This window comes from Suillus bovinus, assembly GCF_016758785.1.
Source record: "Suillus bovinus strain UH-Sbo-P2 chromosome Unknown EDB93scaffold_18, whole genome shotgun sequence".
NCBI classification, from domain to species: Eukaryota; Fungi; Basidiomycota; class Agaricomycetes; order Boletales; family Suillaceae; genus Suillus; species Suillus bovinus.
The window spans coordinates 377340-392404 of NW_024542074.1; the positions used below are offsets into that span (position 1 = coordinate 377340).

General features: G+C 48.2%; 6 protein-coding genes across 6 annotated transcripts; 3 read left to right on the forward strand and 3 right to left on the reverse strand.

Moving 5' to 3' along the window:
- The first annotated feature begins 1114 nt into the window (after positions 1-1114).
- On the forward strand, positions 1115-3534 carry EDB93DRAFT_1137781 (uncharacterized protein). Its single transcript, XM_041449206.1, has 2 exons — positions 1115-1812; positions 1882-3534. The coding sequence occupies exons 1-2, from the start codon at positions 1284-1286 to the stop codon at positions 3051-3053; spliced, it is 1701 nt and encodes a 566-aa protein (XP_041309083.1). The 5' UTR covers positions 1115-1283; the 3' UTR covers positions 3054-3534.
- A 1120-nt stretch (positions 3535-4654) lies between these two features.
- EDB93DRAFT_1082992 (Zn-dependent exopeptidase) lies at positions 4655-7451 on the reverse strand (the record flags this gene model as incomplete). The annotated part of the gene is made up of 10 exons (XM_041445730.1): positions 4655-4785; positions 4837-5306; positions 5358-5467; positions 5518-5637; positions 5693-5962; positions 6007-6084; positions 6137-6273; positions 6325-6430; positions 6484-6840; positions 6894-7451. 10 exons carry the CDS (start codon positions 7449-7451, stop codon positions 4655-4657), a joined length of 2337 nt encoding a protein of 778 aa, XP_041309084.1.
- A 112-nt stretch (positions 7452-7563) lies between these two features.
- Positions 7564-8360, reverse strand: EDB93DRAFT_1273410 (uncharacterized protein; the record flags this gene model as incomplete). The annotated part of the gene is made up of 2 exons (XM_041454368.1): positions 7564-7985; positions 8037-8360. The coding sequence occupies 2 exons, from the start codon at positions 8358-8360 to the stop codon at positions 7893-7895; spliced, it is 417 nt and encodes a 138-aa protein (XP_041309085.1). The 3' UTR covers positions 7564-7892.
- A 230-nt stretch (positions 8361-8590) lies between these two features.
- EDB93DRAFT_1137790 (uncharacterized protein) lies at positions 8591-9234 on the forward strand. The gene is made up of 2 exons (XM_041449207.1): positions 8591-8811; positions 8870-9234. The coding sequence occupies exon 2, from the start codon at positions 8960-8962 to the stop codon at positions 9197-9199; it is 240 nt and encodes a 79-aa protein (XP_041309086.1). The 5' UTR covers positions 8591-8811; positions 8870-8959; the 3' UTR covers positions 9200-9234.
- Positions 9235-11591: 2357 nt separating this feature from the next.
- EDB93DRAFT_1239948 (uncharacterized protein) lies at positions 11592-12147 on the reverse strand (the record flags this gene model as incomplete). The annotated part of the gene is made up of 4 exons (XM_041451698.1): positions 11592-11864; positions 11925-11963; positions 12010-12080; positions 12135-12147. The coding sequence occupies 4 exons, from the start codon at positions 12145-12147 to the stop codon at positions 11592-11594; spliced, it is 396 nt and encodes a 131-aa protein (XP_041309087.1).
- Positions 12148-12257: 110 nt separating this feature from the next.
- Positions 12258-14958, forward strand: EDB93DRAFT_1249161 (WD40-repeat-containing domain protein; the record flags this gene model as incomplete). Its single annotated transcript, XM_041452815.1, has 4 exons — positions 12258-12566; positions 12620-13282; positions 13350-14352; positions 14468-14958. The coding sequence occupies 4 exons, from the start codon at positions 12258-12260 to the stop codon at positions 14956-14958; spliced, it is 2466 nt and encodes an 821-aa protein (XP_041309088.1).
- Positions 14959-15065: the final 107 nt, after the last annotated feature.

A 15065-nucleotide genomic window follows, 5' to 3' on the forward strand; every position in this document is an offset into this window, starting at 1 on the left:
ATAATCTAGGCAATCGCTATAGCTTATAAATGCTGTGCACTGCATAGGAGCTCAATGAGTAATCAAATTTGGAATCTGCAACCGATTTCAAAAACCATTTGGACGCTGGATCGGCACGATCAATGATTACAAGTCGATATGTTCCCCGTAGAGTAACGGAAAAGTGTTGATCGAATCCCTGAATCTTGTCCCGTGATGCACACTGCGACCTGCGGACTCGGAAGCCACTGTAATCATTGCCATTAGTTCCAGCAGAGATGGTTCAAAGCTTAACATCACAATACTACCGAAAGATGAGACGCAGTAAGGTCAGAACTGGCCAAATACAGTAACATTGGTACTGGCGTAAACGGAACTTCAGCAGACGAAAAAACGTTAAAATTGCGCTCACACTGCAATGTAATAGAATGCCGCCATATGATAACCTGAGTGAATCCCAGAATCCCGAACATGTGTCGGTACTCGGTGATAGAATCGATCGCGGGTCCTTCGGACATTGAGCTGGAGGGCCCAGTTCGCCCTCAACACCCTCTTCGAGCGCTCGTCCCCAGTAAAAGTTGATTCAAGGCATTCGCCAGATTCAGACTGTCGGTATCATGGAGCTGCGTCACGGTGCGAAGAACGATATGAGTGTGATGGAGTCATCCAGCGCAAGATCCGGCGTACCAAGTATCTTGTGTTGCATTATAGCATGCGAGCATTTGTAGGTCTTGGAATCGTTGACGCTAGCCACATCTAACTCGAAGGACAGACGTGTCTGAGTTCTGTATAACATGACGCCAAGGTCTGCCCATGACTGTAATACCATCGTGATCATATGGAACCACAAACATAGTCAGACCTCGAAAGACAGCATCAAGTAGCAAAACCCGTTCCTTCTAAATATTGAAGCTATGATTATTGTTATTAGCTGGCAGATCAAGCCTAGTATTAAGGAGAAAGGTGACCGTTATGAGGCTGATGTCTGTGAAACATGACGCCTTGAAAGTCTACCAGCACCTGTGAGAATGATACCATGTCTCCAGACAGGTTTATTGTCATAGTTAGGCTTGGGTCAGACCTTGAAAGAAGCTTAAGGCAGCACTAGACGTTTTGTCGGTTTGAAGTATACAGTTTGTGATCAGGGCGAGTCAGTGAAAATTGTAATTTATAAACCAGTGACAACAAAGTCGTTATGTAAAACCTCGTTATCCTCGACCCAACGCGCGTCCGACAACAATCAGTTCACTGCCAACGACGATCAGCTCAACAATAGCAACGACCAGTTAACGAATGAACTATAGATGACGATGAACACCACAGATCAACCATCAAACACAAGCCCATGGCACTCCATCCGTCCCTGGACGCCTCACCTCATCCTCTCGGTCCGTGAAATCACATCTGTATCAGCGACTTTTATTCTCTCCTCAACTCTCTCTCCACTGTCTGAATCTGTTTCGAACGTAGATCATGAATCATCGATACCCGCAACGACAAACACGAATGCAAACCCAGTCACCGACGCAGACATGGAACGAGAACTAGAAACAGAACTAGAAGTAGGAGTCGACGAGGAACTAGGAGGAGAAACAGAAGGGGACAGCATAGGAGACTCTGCCAGAGGAATTATCTCCGAAGCACTCTCAGCAGGTCTCTCAGTATCTGTCAACGGGTCCCCATGGCAGCGCGTCCTCATACGCCTCCTCGAGCCCGCAGACGAGGCTGTTATAATAATATACGGGCTCATGCCTGGACGGCAGTATGATATTGATCTGGGACTTGTACAAGGTGGATTGGCAAGTTCTATTAGGAGGCAAGTTGTCACTGAAGGTGTGTGTGTACTTTGATCTAATTGGTGATGGTACGGGGACTTATGAGTTTTGTTCGGTTTGCACGTAGAAGCGGAAGGTGCGATTGAGAATGGAAGGTTGGATGAAGGGACAAGTACTAGTTTCCTCCTCCCACCCTCATCCTCGTCCTCCTCCGCATCATCATCATCCCAAAGCCTATCAATATCAACCGCAGCAACTGATCCAGTCCCCCTCACCCATCCCCAAGCGCGCTCCACATCTCGCTCCACAACACCCACCCAAGAAGATCGTCTCCCCAAACTGCAATCTACTCTCGCGTCCCTCCAAACGCACATCTCCGAGCTGACCACCACCCTCAAATCTACACGCAGAGACAGTCAAAAAGCAGACTCTGTGCTCAAAAATGAGATTGAAGCTCTAAATCGGGCTTCTGAAAAAGCCAGTGCTGCTGAGAGTAAGGCGAGACAGCGCATCAGGGCGCTTGAGGATGCTGTTAGGAGGGCTAATGAGGGGAAAGAGGATGCTGAGAGGGTGAGAAGTGAACTTGAAGGCTCTAACCCTTCTTTGAAGAAACAAGTACGCGAGAAGGAGGGGGAATGTGAAGTTCTTAACAAGGAGGCTGCTAAAGTGCGTAAGGAACGCGAGGGAACGGAGGAAGTGAGGAGAAGACGCATCGAGGGTGTTAAAAATGAGATTGGGAGCGTCGAGCATAGGCTGGAGAGGCTCTATGCGAGACAGGAGAAGTTGGAGGGCACGGTGTTGATTGATTTGGAGAAGACGCTTAATGAGGTTGAGAAGGAGATACAGGAGGCTGAAGCGGAGGCTGACGCGGCTGTGGCGTATAATACGACCATCGGGAGATCAATGCAGATGCAACCCCCTGTATCCCCTCCTCAGTATCGGAGACATCAGCCACGGACCTCAGCATATCGAATCGGGGATGGCGCGCCTCCTGGACTGGGATCCGCTAATCCATATTCGAGCTGTCATGCATCCAGTTCTTGGTTGTCGCATTCTACAAGTTCATCGTTGTCGCATCCGAATGTATCAATATTATCCCATTCAACGAGTTCTACATCGTCGCATGGTGGTAGTATGCTTCCTACTAGTTCCGCGCCTGGGACGTCGACCTTGTCGAGCAAGGCACCGCCTTTCGAGCCGGCGCGCGGGTTTAGGTCTTCGTTTCCGCCGTTGAAGCCTTCACCTGGTATTGCGCCAATCCAGAGGCCTGTTGGGACGTTTTCGAGGGGTGGCGGGTGATGAAAATATTGGTGTGGAGTGTGGTATTCGTTGTATAGCTTTGGGCAAGTCAAATATGTGCTTGATGTTGAACGGGTTCAAACTTCTTTTCCTCAGCCAGCCGACATGCTCATCGCAACAAGCTGCAGCCTCACTGATGAGAGCCCAGTACTTTTCGGCGCGGACAACAACAAGTTGGCACAGAAAATTTGGATTTGGATAACTCGCGTCGTGCAGGTGACAGACAAAGGAATGGTTTTTTCGATTATTGTCCGTTGGGGCGGGGCCCTCAGATGATGTATAATATTACCTACACGCTTCAAAATAATGTCTTGTCGAAAACATGGAGCACCCATGGACCGTCTGGGGTAGGCAAAGAAACAAACATCTAATTGAATCAGTTTGACGCTGAAGCGGGTGCTGGGGATGTCACGGAGTCCAGTATGATTAACATCCATTCGCGTATCTAAGCACGCATAACCGCCGGCATGTTGTCCACCACGTCGTTGAATTCACTCTCTTTTTCGCGGCTCTATCCGTTTTTTGCGTCATGCTGTGTTGTGCGTGTCTCCTTTTCAGCACGTCCGGTTCGATGAATAAACTGCATTTGCGCCATTCAACGAAACCTCTCGGTAGAGAAGGGATTAGTGCGAAACGCGTGATTGCACTGCATCGCAGATTCGTCGAAATCCAACTATTCAATACATTCCCTGCGTCCGAGTCAACTTTGCTTTCCATCTGAGTTATTCATCGCGCGGTGGACAGTAATCGAAGACAGTTCCATCTGTGACTCGCATATGCAACCAAGTTAATGATTGTCAAGGACTGACGCTAGCACGAACCGTGCTCGATTTGCGAACAGATCCTTTTGCTCACAGTCAACTGTATACAGCGTTATCGAAAGTAAGGACGCGAAGAGACACACTGCTTATTTTCAGAGGCGAACGAAGATCAAAACTGTGCACATATTGTACCTGCTACTGTAAATACATTGAAATGGCATCTACACCTTTGCAACTCCATGAACACAGGACGAGGGCCTCCAGCCGATCGAAGGCGAGTCCTGGTATATGTCTATCAAGGATTTGCAATTCAATGTATATCATTACAACCGCATAACTTTATCGTTCAGCACAATTAGTACAAGAGTCTCACCGATGTCACTGGAAAGTCATTTCAGGACCTGGAAAGCATTCATGCCGTCAGAGACCATCATCTTGGAGGTCCGAATCATTTCATTCTGTGCAGAAGTAAATGTGCAATGCAGCTGATCCAGTCAGTTTGTCAATGGACTATAGTAAGCAACAAGATGAAGAGTAGGCTCGTCGTACGTGTCAATGATCGCTTCCGATGATGCGAGCAGCGGAAACCCCAATTGAGATCTGAATTTTACGCGTCGACAAAAAGGGCGTTTTCCGCGGGATTTTTCTTCCCGCATAATATGCTGCTCCATCGTCTGAATGGTTGACAAGGCTGAGAATCACGTATGCATCTTTCGATTGCCGCTACCAATTCGCTCGGACTCACTAGACTGACACTGAATAGTGTCTAAGAAAGCAGGTTCATATTGAACTTCGTGTTTGCTCGCCTGGAAGCCTACAAGCGGTAGTATACTCTGTGATTTAGACCTCAAGGAAGTCTGCGAGGTTCTCAATGAGTGTGGCCAGTCGACCAACCTCATACTCGGCGAGTTCGCGATCCTCGTCATAGACAATAGCTTCCGTTAGGCCTGGCAGTGTAGTTGGCTCATACCCTGTTAAAAATCATTAACCACACTGCATAACAATACCACAAAGCGGCTTACCAAGGTGTTTCCCGGGAGCAACACCCAAATGTCTATACCATTCCCTATCCTTAATGCCATCCTCAGAGAGAAACCCACGTTCAAACGCCATGAGTTTCTGATTGGCGGCTCTGACTCTCTTAGCTGCCCGTATGAATTCGCATAGCGGGCCTTTGCCACGCGACCGGCAGATATATGCTTCCGAGATACTCGTCTCTGTTACAGACGATATCCATTCGAGTGCGCCAAACCTCAAGTCTTGGACCTCCTGTGCACCAATACCGAGATGCTCCTTGATCCATTGGATGATCCGCCGAACAACGCGAGGGTTCCGGACACGACTGACTTTCTTCAAAGCCTTATAAAAAGCCTCTTCGGCAGCAACTTTCTCCTCGTCAAGCTTAAAGCTTGCGTCCTGCAGCAATGCAATGGCCCTCCTAAGAGGGAAAAGATCCGGCAGAATCTCTTCGCGGCGAGTAGACTCGATGACGCTGGAAAGAATTAGCAAGGCATATAATGCGACTGCATTTTCTGACACTCACATGTCGACGTGGGAGTCAAGCTCAAGCGCATACTGAGTGGTGTTAAGAGGGAGGATTATGGAATCTGTAAGACGCAATGTCAACAGACCCAAATTCTGCGCAACAGCAACCTAGTCGCAGGTGAGATCAGCAAACGCGAGGATGACGTGTGACAACACACATGCTTATGGAAACCAGGGTCTGCGTACACCTCTTGCCACATCTGCGAGTCATAGATAGAGTGATAGTGGTAAGGCGCATCTGTCAGAGTACCACCGAAGCTCTGGTCGGAGCTGGCAACCTACAATGACATGATTGATAAAGTGTGCAGCAGGGGTATAAGATAAGAGACGAACACCAAGTCTCTGCAGGAAGACTGTGTAATCGCTTCTTGATCCCAGTGGGCCAATTCGTGGTTCTTTGGAGGTTTTTTTATCCCACATGCGAGCAAAATCGGCATCCACAGGGCCTTCGTAAGGACCAACATCAAAATAGGCATCCCATAGGGTCTTGTGAGCATCAGTAGGGTGAGGGACGTCTTGGGCGGAATGCTGGATAAGGTGGACCAGAGAAGGGGAAGCAGATGCTTCCCAGCGAGAACCAGAAACCGATACGTCTGTCGTCAACTTTAAGCACACAGTACAGACACAAAACAGACGAACATACCGACATTGATGTAGGAGACTACATGCTCCTGTATCCAGTCGGCAAAATCCTCGCCCCATTCAGTGCTTCCAATGAGACCGTACTGTGGCATCTATGGATAAGGAGAGCTGCTGATAATGGATAATCACACTGACCTCTTCAGCATCCCAGCTAGCAATGACAATGGTACGCAATGGCTTCCATCCACGCTTGTAAAGAGCCCCGAGGCCGCGAACAACTTCGTGGAGAGAGACAGTGCCCGATGTGGGATCTGCGGCGCCCATAACCCAAGCTACGTCAAAGTATAAGGTACACACTACATGAGAAGCTCGCACAAACTAACCATCACGGTGGCACCCAAGGAGGACGACTTCGTCTTTGATGTGACCAGGAATTGCAACCATGGTGTTCCAGATAGGTGTGATCTTGTTGTCCACTGCACGACTATGCTTAGCGACAATCTGACTGGTGATTGCAACTGTAATCGCATGCCATCATTAACCATCCTGATTTTTCTGCTTCCAACTCTTCCGTTTAACTTGATACCCTCAGGGATACCACCGAGCTCCTCTTCAAAAAGAAGTTTGGCGTTGGCCCAGGAAAGCGGCAAGCTTGGAATGTTTGGAATGTTAGTTGCCTCAGCACGAGTTGCATTCTCATATGCAGGATAGCCTGGCGTGGTGGGGTCACCAGCGTAGATCGAGAGGTACATGACTGTGCCACGCTGGATTGATGTGGGATTTCTGGCAGGACCAGCGGGGTACGGCTCATATCCGTTCTCGACGGTGACACTACCGTCGTCTCGAGGGTCAGAGTAAATCAGGACACCAGCTACCCCGCGCTCTGCTGCGCCTTTCACCTTGTTGACTGAGATAAGTAATTCGTTGTCATTGGATATACCACACAGCTCACCTTAAGACCACGTAAATTAGCACCATAGCGAGCTAGGATGATCTTTCCTGTGAGGTTAACTCCGGCGCTAATGAGCTTGTTATAGTCATCATGGGTGCCGTAGTTGGCGTACACCAGTTGACCGATAGCCTCTCCAGCAGCACTGAAGCCGTGGAAGGGTGGAACGGAATGCTTGTACTTGGCAGCGGTCTCGTCACGAGGGTCACCATCCTCAAGTAAGTCGGCTTTCCAGATGGGCTGGTCGCTCTCACCAAGCAGTTCGAGAGCCATGCCATCCGCATTCCCTGTGTTCATAATTGGGTAATAAATATCAACCCATGCGGCTGGTTTGGTAAGCTTAGAGGTTGTGCCGAGAGTTGCCTCGCGGGACTCAGGGGAGCCTGCTGGGTAGATGGGCTCAGTAGGAGGCGTAGGGATACCAAACTCGGACTGGAAGAGCGCAAGGATATCTTTTGCGTCTTGGAAGTCTTCCACTGCGCCAGCTAAATGTGGGTGTGTGGCGTAGTCGCGCGAGGCTGCGAGTGCAGACTCCGTGGATGGAACGGCACTGCATATCATGATAAACAAAGACCCGGATGTGCAGTGCGCAGCATGAAGTTCGTACTCACAGATAGTCCTCCTCGATACGCTTTACATAACTGTCATAGGATTCAAGGTACTTCTTGTCTTTCTTCAAACCATGGAAGCAAGAGATAGAGTGAGCCTTGTAGAGTAGAAAACAGATAAGGGTGAAGCTTCCAAAAACGAGAAACTTGCGAAAGGCAGGCCCCCTTGAATGCCTCCGGGCTTGAACTAGACCTAGAGGGTGCGGAAGCAGCCCCTTAGAACTTTGCTGATAGAAACCTCCTTGCTCGTTCTTCTCTGTATTCATCCTGGAGATGGATGAAAGGACGTGAGACTCGGATTTGGAAAATGAAATTGCATGGCATTTCAAAAGTGTTAGATCATGTGCAACTTCAAGTTGTGTCGTCGGAGTCGGAGGCAGGCTATTAATTGTGCCTAATAATTACTGTAGGGCCAGGTGAAATTGACGCGGCCGTGACGCGACCGTGACGCGGCACTGTAACAAATTCTAGGGTACAGATCAGACTCCTACCCATTAACAAGCATCAGCGCAGCTAGATTCAAATAATATGTACCCACATTGAAAGCTTCATCGGTAGCATTTTCTGTAGAAAGATTGTAGGCCGGGAAGCCCAGCGTTTTTGCTTCGTTATGAGTTTTCTCACCAAGAATATTCAGAGGTGTCACTATGAGGATAATTCCGTTGTTGTTGAATAGAAGGGGGATCCAGAACATGAACGTTTTGCCTGAGCCAGTTGGAGAAATAGTAAAGACATTCTTCTTCTCAAGCTGATGCAAAGCCGACTGAAGTTGCCAAGTAGCACAGGGGGTGATACCGAATTTACTGTGAACGATCATCTTCACATCATTCAAATTTGGTACTTTGAATTCACGGGCCGACATCGTAATGCTTAAGGGTTAACTCAAAAGAACTAAAATGGACTCGGATATGTGTTGTGTCACAGAAGGTCACACTGTTAAATGAAACACTAGGCGACTATTTCGAAGGTATTTTTTGGAGGGACAAACAGTTGCAACCTTTGCGCCACAACAACTTGTGCCAGTCGGCCAAGTGTGTTAGAGTCCAAAGTTGCGGTCTTTGAATTTTTGTTGTTAGTATTTGGTTTGTGTGGCGGCACTCGGATGTAGACTCAACACACTGCCGATGGGTAGGAGTCTGGGTACAGATATCTTTCAATCTTGCTTTCAATCCTCCCATTAATATTATCCTTAAGCTTAATCAATAGATGAGTGTCTGCCTGCGTACAGGCTCTATAGTGTTGTATTCACTTCTCACTAAATTTACAGCTCTTGTCCTCAGTGAGTGCTTACACTACTAGTATACATCTTGCACGTCAGTCCTGTATCAATGTCATATTACCTCTAATTTGTTCATCTATGTTGGCTTTCAGACACAGTATCAAGTATTGTCTCACTGCGTCAAGCTCGATCCACTCTCTATACTCTGCAACACCACGTCAAGTGTCAACCCCCAACACGGCATGTCAGAAGCCTCGTTTAGGCTGGGCCGAGTACCACTCACACCACGACAAGTTCTCCCAAACATCTTCGCACTCTCTGTACTGATATCAATATTCACACTCTATGCCGCGTCAAGGCCCACTATCAGTGCCGCGTCAAATCTCGTCCCTGCCGCGTCAAACTTTATTCATGCCGCGTCAGTGTCGCGTCACATGCGCGTCACTGTCAAACTTCATTCATGCCGCATCGGTACACTGTAATTGTCCATAGACAGCAATGAAAATATTTTATGTTTTGTCTCCTATGGCCTAGAGAAAAAAAACCCTTATCGCGCTTTTGTAAATCGTATCATGACCTTTGTGAGTCCTTTGAAATACGGAGTGCACTTCTTATAACCATCCTTTAGGAATTAATCAAGCATATATTCAACTATTTCTATCCCAACGAGACAGAAAATCAAAATTATCCAGATCGGCCGGGTTCACTGCCGAGTTTTGGGGACCTCATACCCTGCTATGACCATTCAGGTGCGTCATCTGACTTATCCTCCTTGTGAACTCGAATTTGATGACTAGAACAGGCAATATAATAGCTTATATCTATTGATAGAAGGCGCAAGGGGTAAGTCATGAAGTTGAATCCCGGATTCAAAGCCGATGAATACTCACATCCAAAACGCAAGCATATTTGGGGCAGCATTCCATTGGGCGTTTTTTGTCAACCTGGTCCTTGCCGCACAACATGGTATCTGCGAGGCAATTCGGGGGAGGAGGAGGAGGAAAGCGGGCGATGTTGGCACTGACGGACATAGATGTCGTCAAAGCAGCAGCAGCAGCAAGAATGAATGAAAAACGCATGCCTCTTGCTAGGTAATCTAGGATGCGTCGAGGGATCCCAATTGATAATTCTAAGAGTCAACAGCTTGATTATATATCCCATAAAACGTGCTTTTTGGAAGCTCAGGCTCAGTAGGTCCACTGTCAGCCTGAATGGTTGTGGCTGGCAGATTTGCATAGCTAGAATCACATAGTCCACGGATAAGCAATCTAGAATATATCAACTGAATGCACATGAGGTTACCGCAACCCTTAGTAGATCCACGTGGTGATAGGAATGAAGCGGCATTAATGCTGATGACGGGCTATCGATTCCCGCCACCACAAAGTAGGTTTCGTAAGGTAGTCGACATCCAAATCCATCCCCGACTCCCTTACGCCTATCGAACCATGATCTTATGGAGTCCATCACGCACCTTCCTGTTGATTGTCGTCCTTCGCTGAACAAGAGATCGCCGCAAAAGTCTTGTAATAGTGTGCTCGATTGCCTCCGCAGGCGCGTGGCTTTTCTTGTGGCAAGTGGGCCTGTTCATATTGCAGATGTATATCTCGCATATCATCATATTGTGCCGTCTGACCATTTTGCAGTTGACCATTTCCTCATGAAAGTACTGAGTTATGAGTATGGTGATCCAATCATGAACTCACTGAGCCAAGAGTTGCTTGCAAAGTCAGAACGTCATAAGGCAATGAGAAGGACTGCCAAGATGGAAAGTATTATTCGGAGTCAGCAGATCGACAGTGACCGTGCGCGCGATTGGCCATGCATTGTGCCAGAGACTATGTACATGGCTCCAAGGAATATATCAAATGAATGCATGTGAGGTTACCGCAACCTCTAGATCCACGGTGGTGATAGGAGTGAAGCGGCATACATGCCGATGACGGGCTATCAATCCCTGCCACCACAAAGTAGGTTTCGTATAACGGAAGGATTTTTTGTTCCTCAGAGATTTTCAACTTTTGTAGGCAGCTTTAAGTTACTGTAGTGTCGTAGGAATTCGAATGTTTCCGCGAGAACGAAGTCTATGAGGAACACCGCTGGACAAAATTGAACAAATAGTTGGCGGTGAAAATCGAGTGAAAACCGATCGTCCAAAGCTAGGATAGTTAACGTTGTCTGAGACTTGTCATATAGATTGTTAGTATGATTGTAGGTGCTGCGAATCATCCATGGAGCATCCCTATTACACAGCTGCTCCCGGATCGCACCTGATCAGATGTCTGCCATATCGTTCGCTTCTATCGCAGATCGACAGGGGTGGAAAATGTTGAGAAGAGAATGGATCCATTGTCGGAAGGCGAAAAGAAGTGTATGCAGATTATTTGGAAATCTAGTCTCGAGCGGCTCGTCAGAAATTTGGGTCGTGTTCTCGAAGGACTGGAGATACTTACGAGATTTAGAGCTAGAAGAGGGGGTTGCCGATGCTTTGAAGGTGTTGAGTACTGTCACATAGGATGTACCAAGCTTGAGAGTTTTGGTTAATATTCATTTGTCCCCTGATATCACGGCGCTAGTGTCTAGGAACCAGAGGAAGGGATGGGGAAATACAAGTGCGGAAGCAGAAATTGAAGTATAAAAGCCTGGAGACCAGTCTGTACCTTTCGATCACTATGATCGATGCTGGAGGTAAATGAATGTTATGCTGATCCGTCAGTTTGGGAGGCCGAATAATCGCATCCAATACTCGAATGAAGTGTGGTTTTACTAGAAGAAAAATTAGATTACGAGACCTTGAGGAGTGTCATGATCGCAAATCACGGCGACCTGAGTGAAAGTGACCTTTCCGACGAAAGACTTAATATGCACAGCAACTCAACTGCTATTCTCCATCCTAGCCAGCTGGTCCACAAGCTGATCCATCACATCCGTCTTAATCTCACTAGTTTCAGCACGAACAGGCACAAGGGTCGCTGCAGGATCAAAACCCGGTGCGACACGCCTGAGTGCCTCCTTTCTCCGACGTTCACGTTCATCCTCTCTCACGCGAAGATATGTCTCCCTCCTCGCCGTATGTGCCGCGAGTGTCATGCGCCGAGAAGACTCGACCGTGAGTATGTGAGGTTCTAGTGTGTATGGATAGACGAACTGCAGACTTGTCAATGAGTGAGTTTTTTGAGATTTAGAAGCACATGCATATGGAGTGACGCTATCAGGGAGAGGGTGAATGTCTGGTGGTAGATGTACCTGGGAGAAAGTCAGTGTAATCGACGAGGACATGCTTCCGAATTACAGGTGGAGGAACTCGAAGACCTGGTGATTTGATGAGCGGAACGTGCGCTGCTGCTGCGTATTGCGACTCAGCTGCTTCAAATAAAACATCAGCCGTTCAGGGAAATGAACATCAAAGCTACTCACTTTGGTCTGGCATGGAGATGCAGTTTGAGAGAAATATCGAGAACTACCGTTCCGAGTCCGACATATCCAAATCAGGACGCTCAAATATACTTGCATTTTCTTTTTTCTGACGCACTGGCTAGGATGGATGTGAAAGTTTATACTGTCAATGGCGCAGTAGCAGGCTCATCATCATCTATTCCAGATTGGCTTATAAAAAAACGAGCAGCGAAAGGAAGAGGAAAGCGGGTCTCAAAAGAACATGTCCAAGGCGCTGTCGAGCTCATCCAAGGATTCGAATTCCCCGAGGCCAGCAACAAAATAAAAACCACAAGAGACGGTCATCATGCCATAGCTACTGGCACTTATAAACCTCAGACAAGAGTCTGGGATCTAGATGAGCTCAATCTAAAATTCGAAAGACATTCAGATGCAGAGAACGTCGATTTCATAGTCAGTCTCATATTCCTCATCCTCATGCAAGCTCACGACGATTCGGATTCAAGATTTTATCAGATGATTGGACAAAAATCATGCACTTGCAAAATGATCGTACTATCGAGCTGCATACTCAGGGAGGGTTTCATTATAGGACTCGTATACCGCGCTTCGGTCGGTCACTGGCATATCACTTTCCATCATGCACCGCGCTCTTCTCAGCTTCAGGAAACGAGATATATCGACTTAACCTCGAACAAGGACGTTTTCTCAATCCTTTAGTTCTTCAAGATGACGACATCCAAGGCGTGAACTGTATTGACATCAACCCCGCGCATAACCTCCTCGCATTTGGCGTCGATGGGAACGGGACAGTTCAATTCTGGGATCTTCGTTCTAGATCATCGGTTGGTGTGCTTCGGATACCGACCAGTCGACTGCTACGCCCCACAGCGCGAAGTACCATGCCAGGCGTCGACGATACAGGTGCACTTAGTATAGGCGTTACAGCAATCGCTTCCAGATCAGACGGCCTATCATACGCTGTAGGGACATCCACAGGACACACCCTTCTATACGATATCCGATCCAACCGGCACTTTGCACTAAAAGACCAAGGCTACGGCCTCCCAATACGCAATCTAACATGGATAGAGGGCGGTCGACTCGCAGGGGATGGTATGGTATTGAGTGCAGATAAAAAAGTCGTCAAGATATGGGATCGTAATTCTGTGCGCCCATCTTACTTTTCGTGATAGTACTAATGCTGATGGCGACACTAACACCGACGCACGACAGCCCTCATCCAACTTCGTATCCATAACACCCGCAAACGACCTCAATCACATCCACCATGTCCCAGGCAGTGGCCTCTTCCTCACCGCAAACGAAGGCATTCAAATGGGCACATATTATGTCCCTGCGCTTGGTCCCGCACCACGCTGGGCTAGTTTTCTGGAAAATATTACGGAGGAAATGGAAGATTCTACGACCAGGAGCGTGTATGAGGATTTCAAGTTTGTAGAGAGGAGTGAGCTGAAGATGTGCGTTATCTTTTTTTTCGCTTTCGCTACCATCTTGATCCCGCGCTGTATTGCCCATTCGCCCAAAACTCACAACTCACGCACCCTCCACAGACTTGGCCTTGACCACCTAATAGGGACCCCCGCTCTTAAACCCTACATGCACGGCTACTTCCTCTCCCTCCACCTCTACGACACCGCGCGCGTTATCGCTAACCCCTTCGCATATGCTGAGCATCGTGAGAAACTCGTTAAGGAGCGGATGGAGAAGATGGCGGAGACGAGGATACGTACGAAGAAGGGTTCTGGTGCTGGAACTGGGGTAGGAGGTGAAGAATTCAAGGTTAATAAAGCATTGGCGGAGAGGATTGAGAGGGGGCTTGAGAAGGAGAGGAAGAAGGAGGAGAGGAAGAAGAAGAGGGGTGTCAAGGGTGAGGAGGGTGGGGAGGATGAAGAGGATATGGATGTTGATGCCGATGCCGATGCTGGAGAGGCAGAACAAACTCCAACCGAACTCGAAAAACCAACCCTTCTCAACGACCCCCGTTTCAAAGACTTATTCTTGAATCCCGAGTTCGCAGTGGACGAGACCACGAGGGAGTATGCGCTTTTGCATCCTTCAGCTTCGGCTTCTAAGCAGAAGGGAAGAGGGAAGACTGCTGTTGAGGAGGAAGAAGAGGAGAGTGAGAGGGATTCAGCTACTGGAAGTGAGGATGAGAGCGAGAGTGAGAGCGATGGTGGTGAGGGAAGCGATAGCGATGATAGTAGCGATGCTGGTGGTGAGTTTTCGGTTTCGTTTCCATCCATATTCCTTCCAATCCCCCATCATCTGTATTATCACATCCAGCGTCCTCTACTCAAAACTCACGATTGCATACTCACATAACCCCCCAGAACTCAACAACTTTGACCCACGCGCTCGTCCAGGTCAAAAGAATGAACGCGCACACCAAGCATACACGCGGACGCGCCAACACAACAGACAAGCCAATGCCAATGTCAATGTCAATTTCGTCCCTCTTGTCCCGCACACTGAAACTAGTACGAGCGCGAGGAAGACGGATGATAAGACTGCTACGTTTGGACAGCGCAGGAATGCCCCTGCGCGTGCTTCCTCCCACGCTACAGCACTCCGCGCCGAAAATACAGGAGGGTTTGAAATGAGCTGGGTTCCTTCTTCCACAAAGGATCCCTCAAGAGACCGGGGGAGCAGAAAAGACAGAAATACAAGGAAGGGCGTGGAGGTGTTTGGAGCTGGTATGGAGCGTGGGGGTGGTGATGGGGAAAGGACGACTGTGTTGAGTGAGAGTGAACGGACAGGGAGGAAGCAGCGGAGGAAGGGGATGAGGAGTGGGAGTAAGAATGTGTTTAGGCAGTTAGGGTAACAGTTTGACTTCGACGAGGTGTTACCTCCTGCGCCTCAGAATCGCACATCCTCACGTCATGCGCATCTATAGATACAAAAAACTTTGGGTGGGGACTGGTATCTATG

Coding starts and splice junctions, on each gene's coding strand:
- EDB93DRAFT_1137781 (XM_041449206.1), top strand. CDS start 1,284: ATGACGATGAACACCACAGATCAACCATCAAACACAAGCCCATGGCAC. Junction 1,813..1,881: donor GAGGCAAGTTGTCACTGAAG/GTGTGTGTGTAC, acceptor GTTTGCACGTAG/AAGCGGAAGGTGCGATTGAG.
- EDB93DRAFT_1137790 (XM_041449207.1), top strand. CDS start 8,960: ATGTCAGAAGCCTCGTTTAGGCTGGGCCGAGTACCACTCACACCACGA.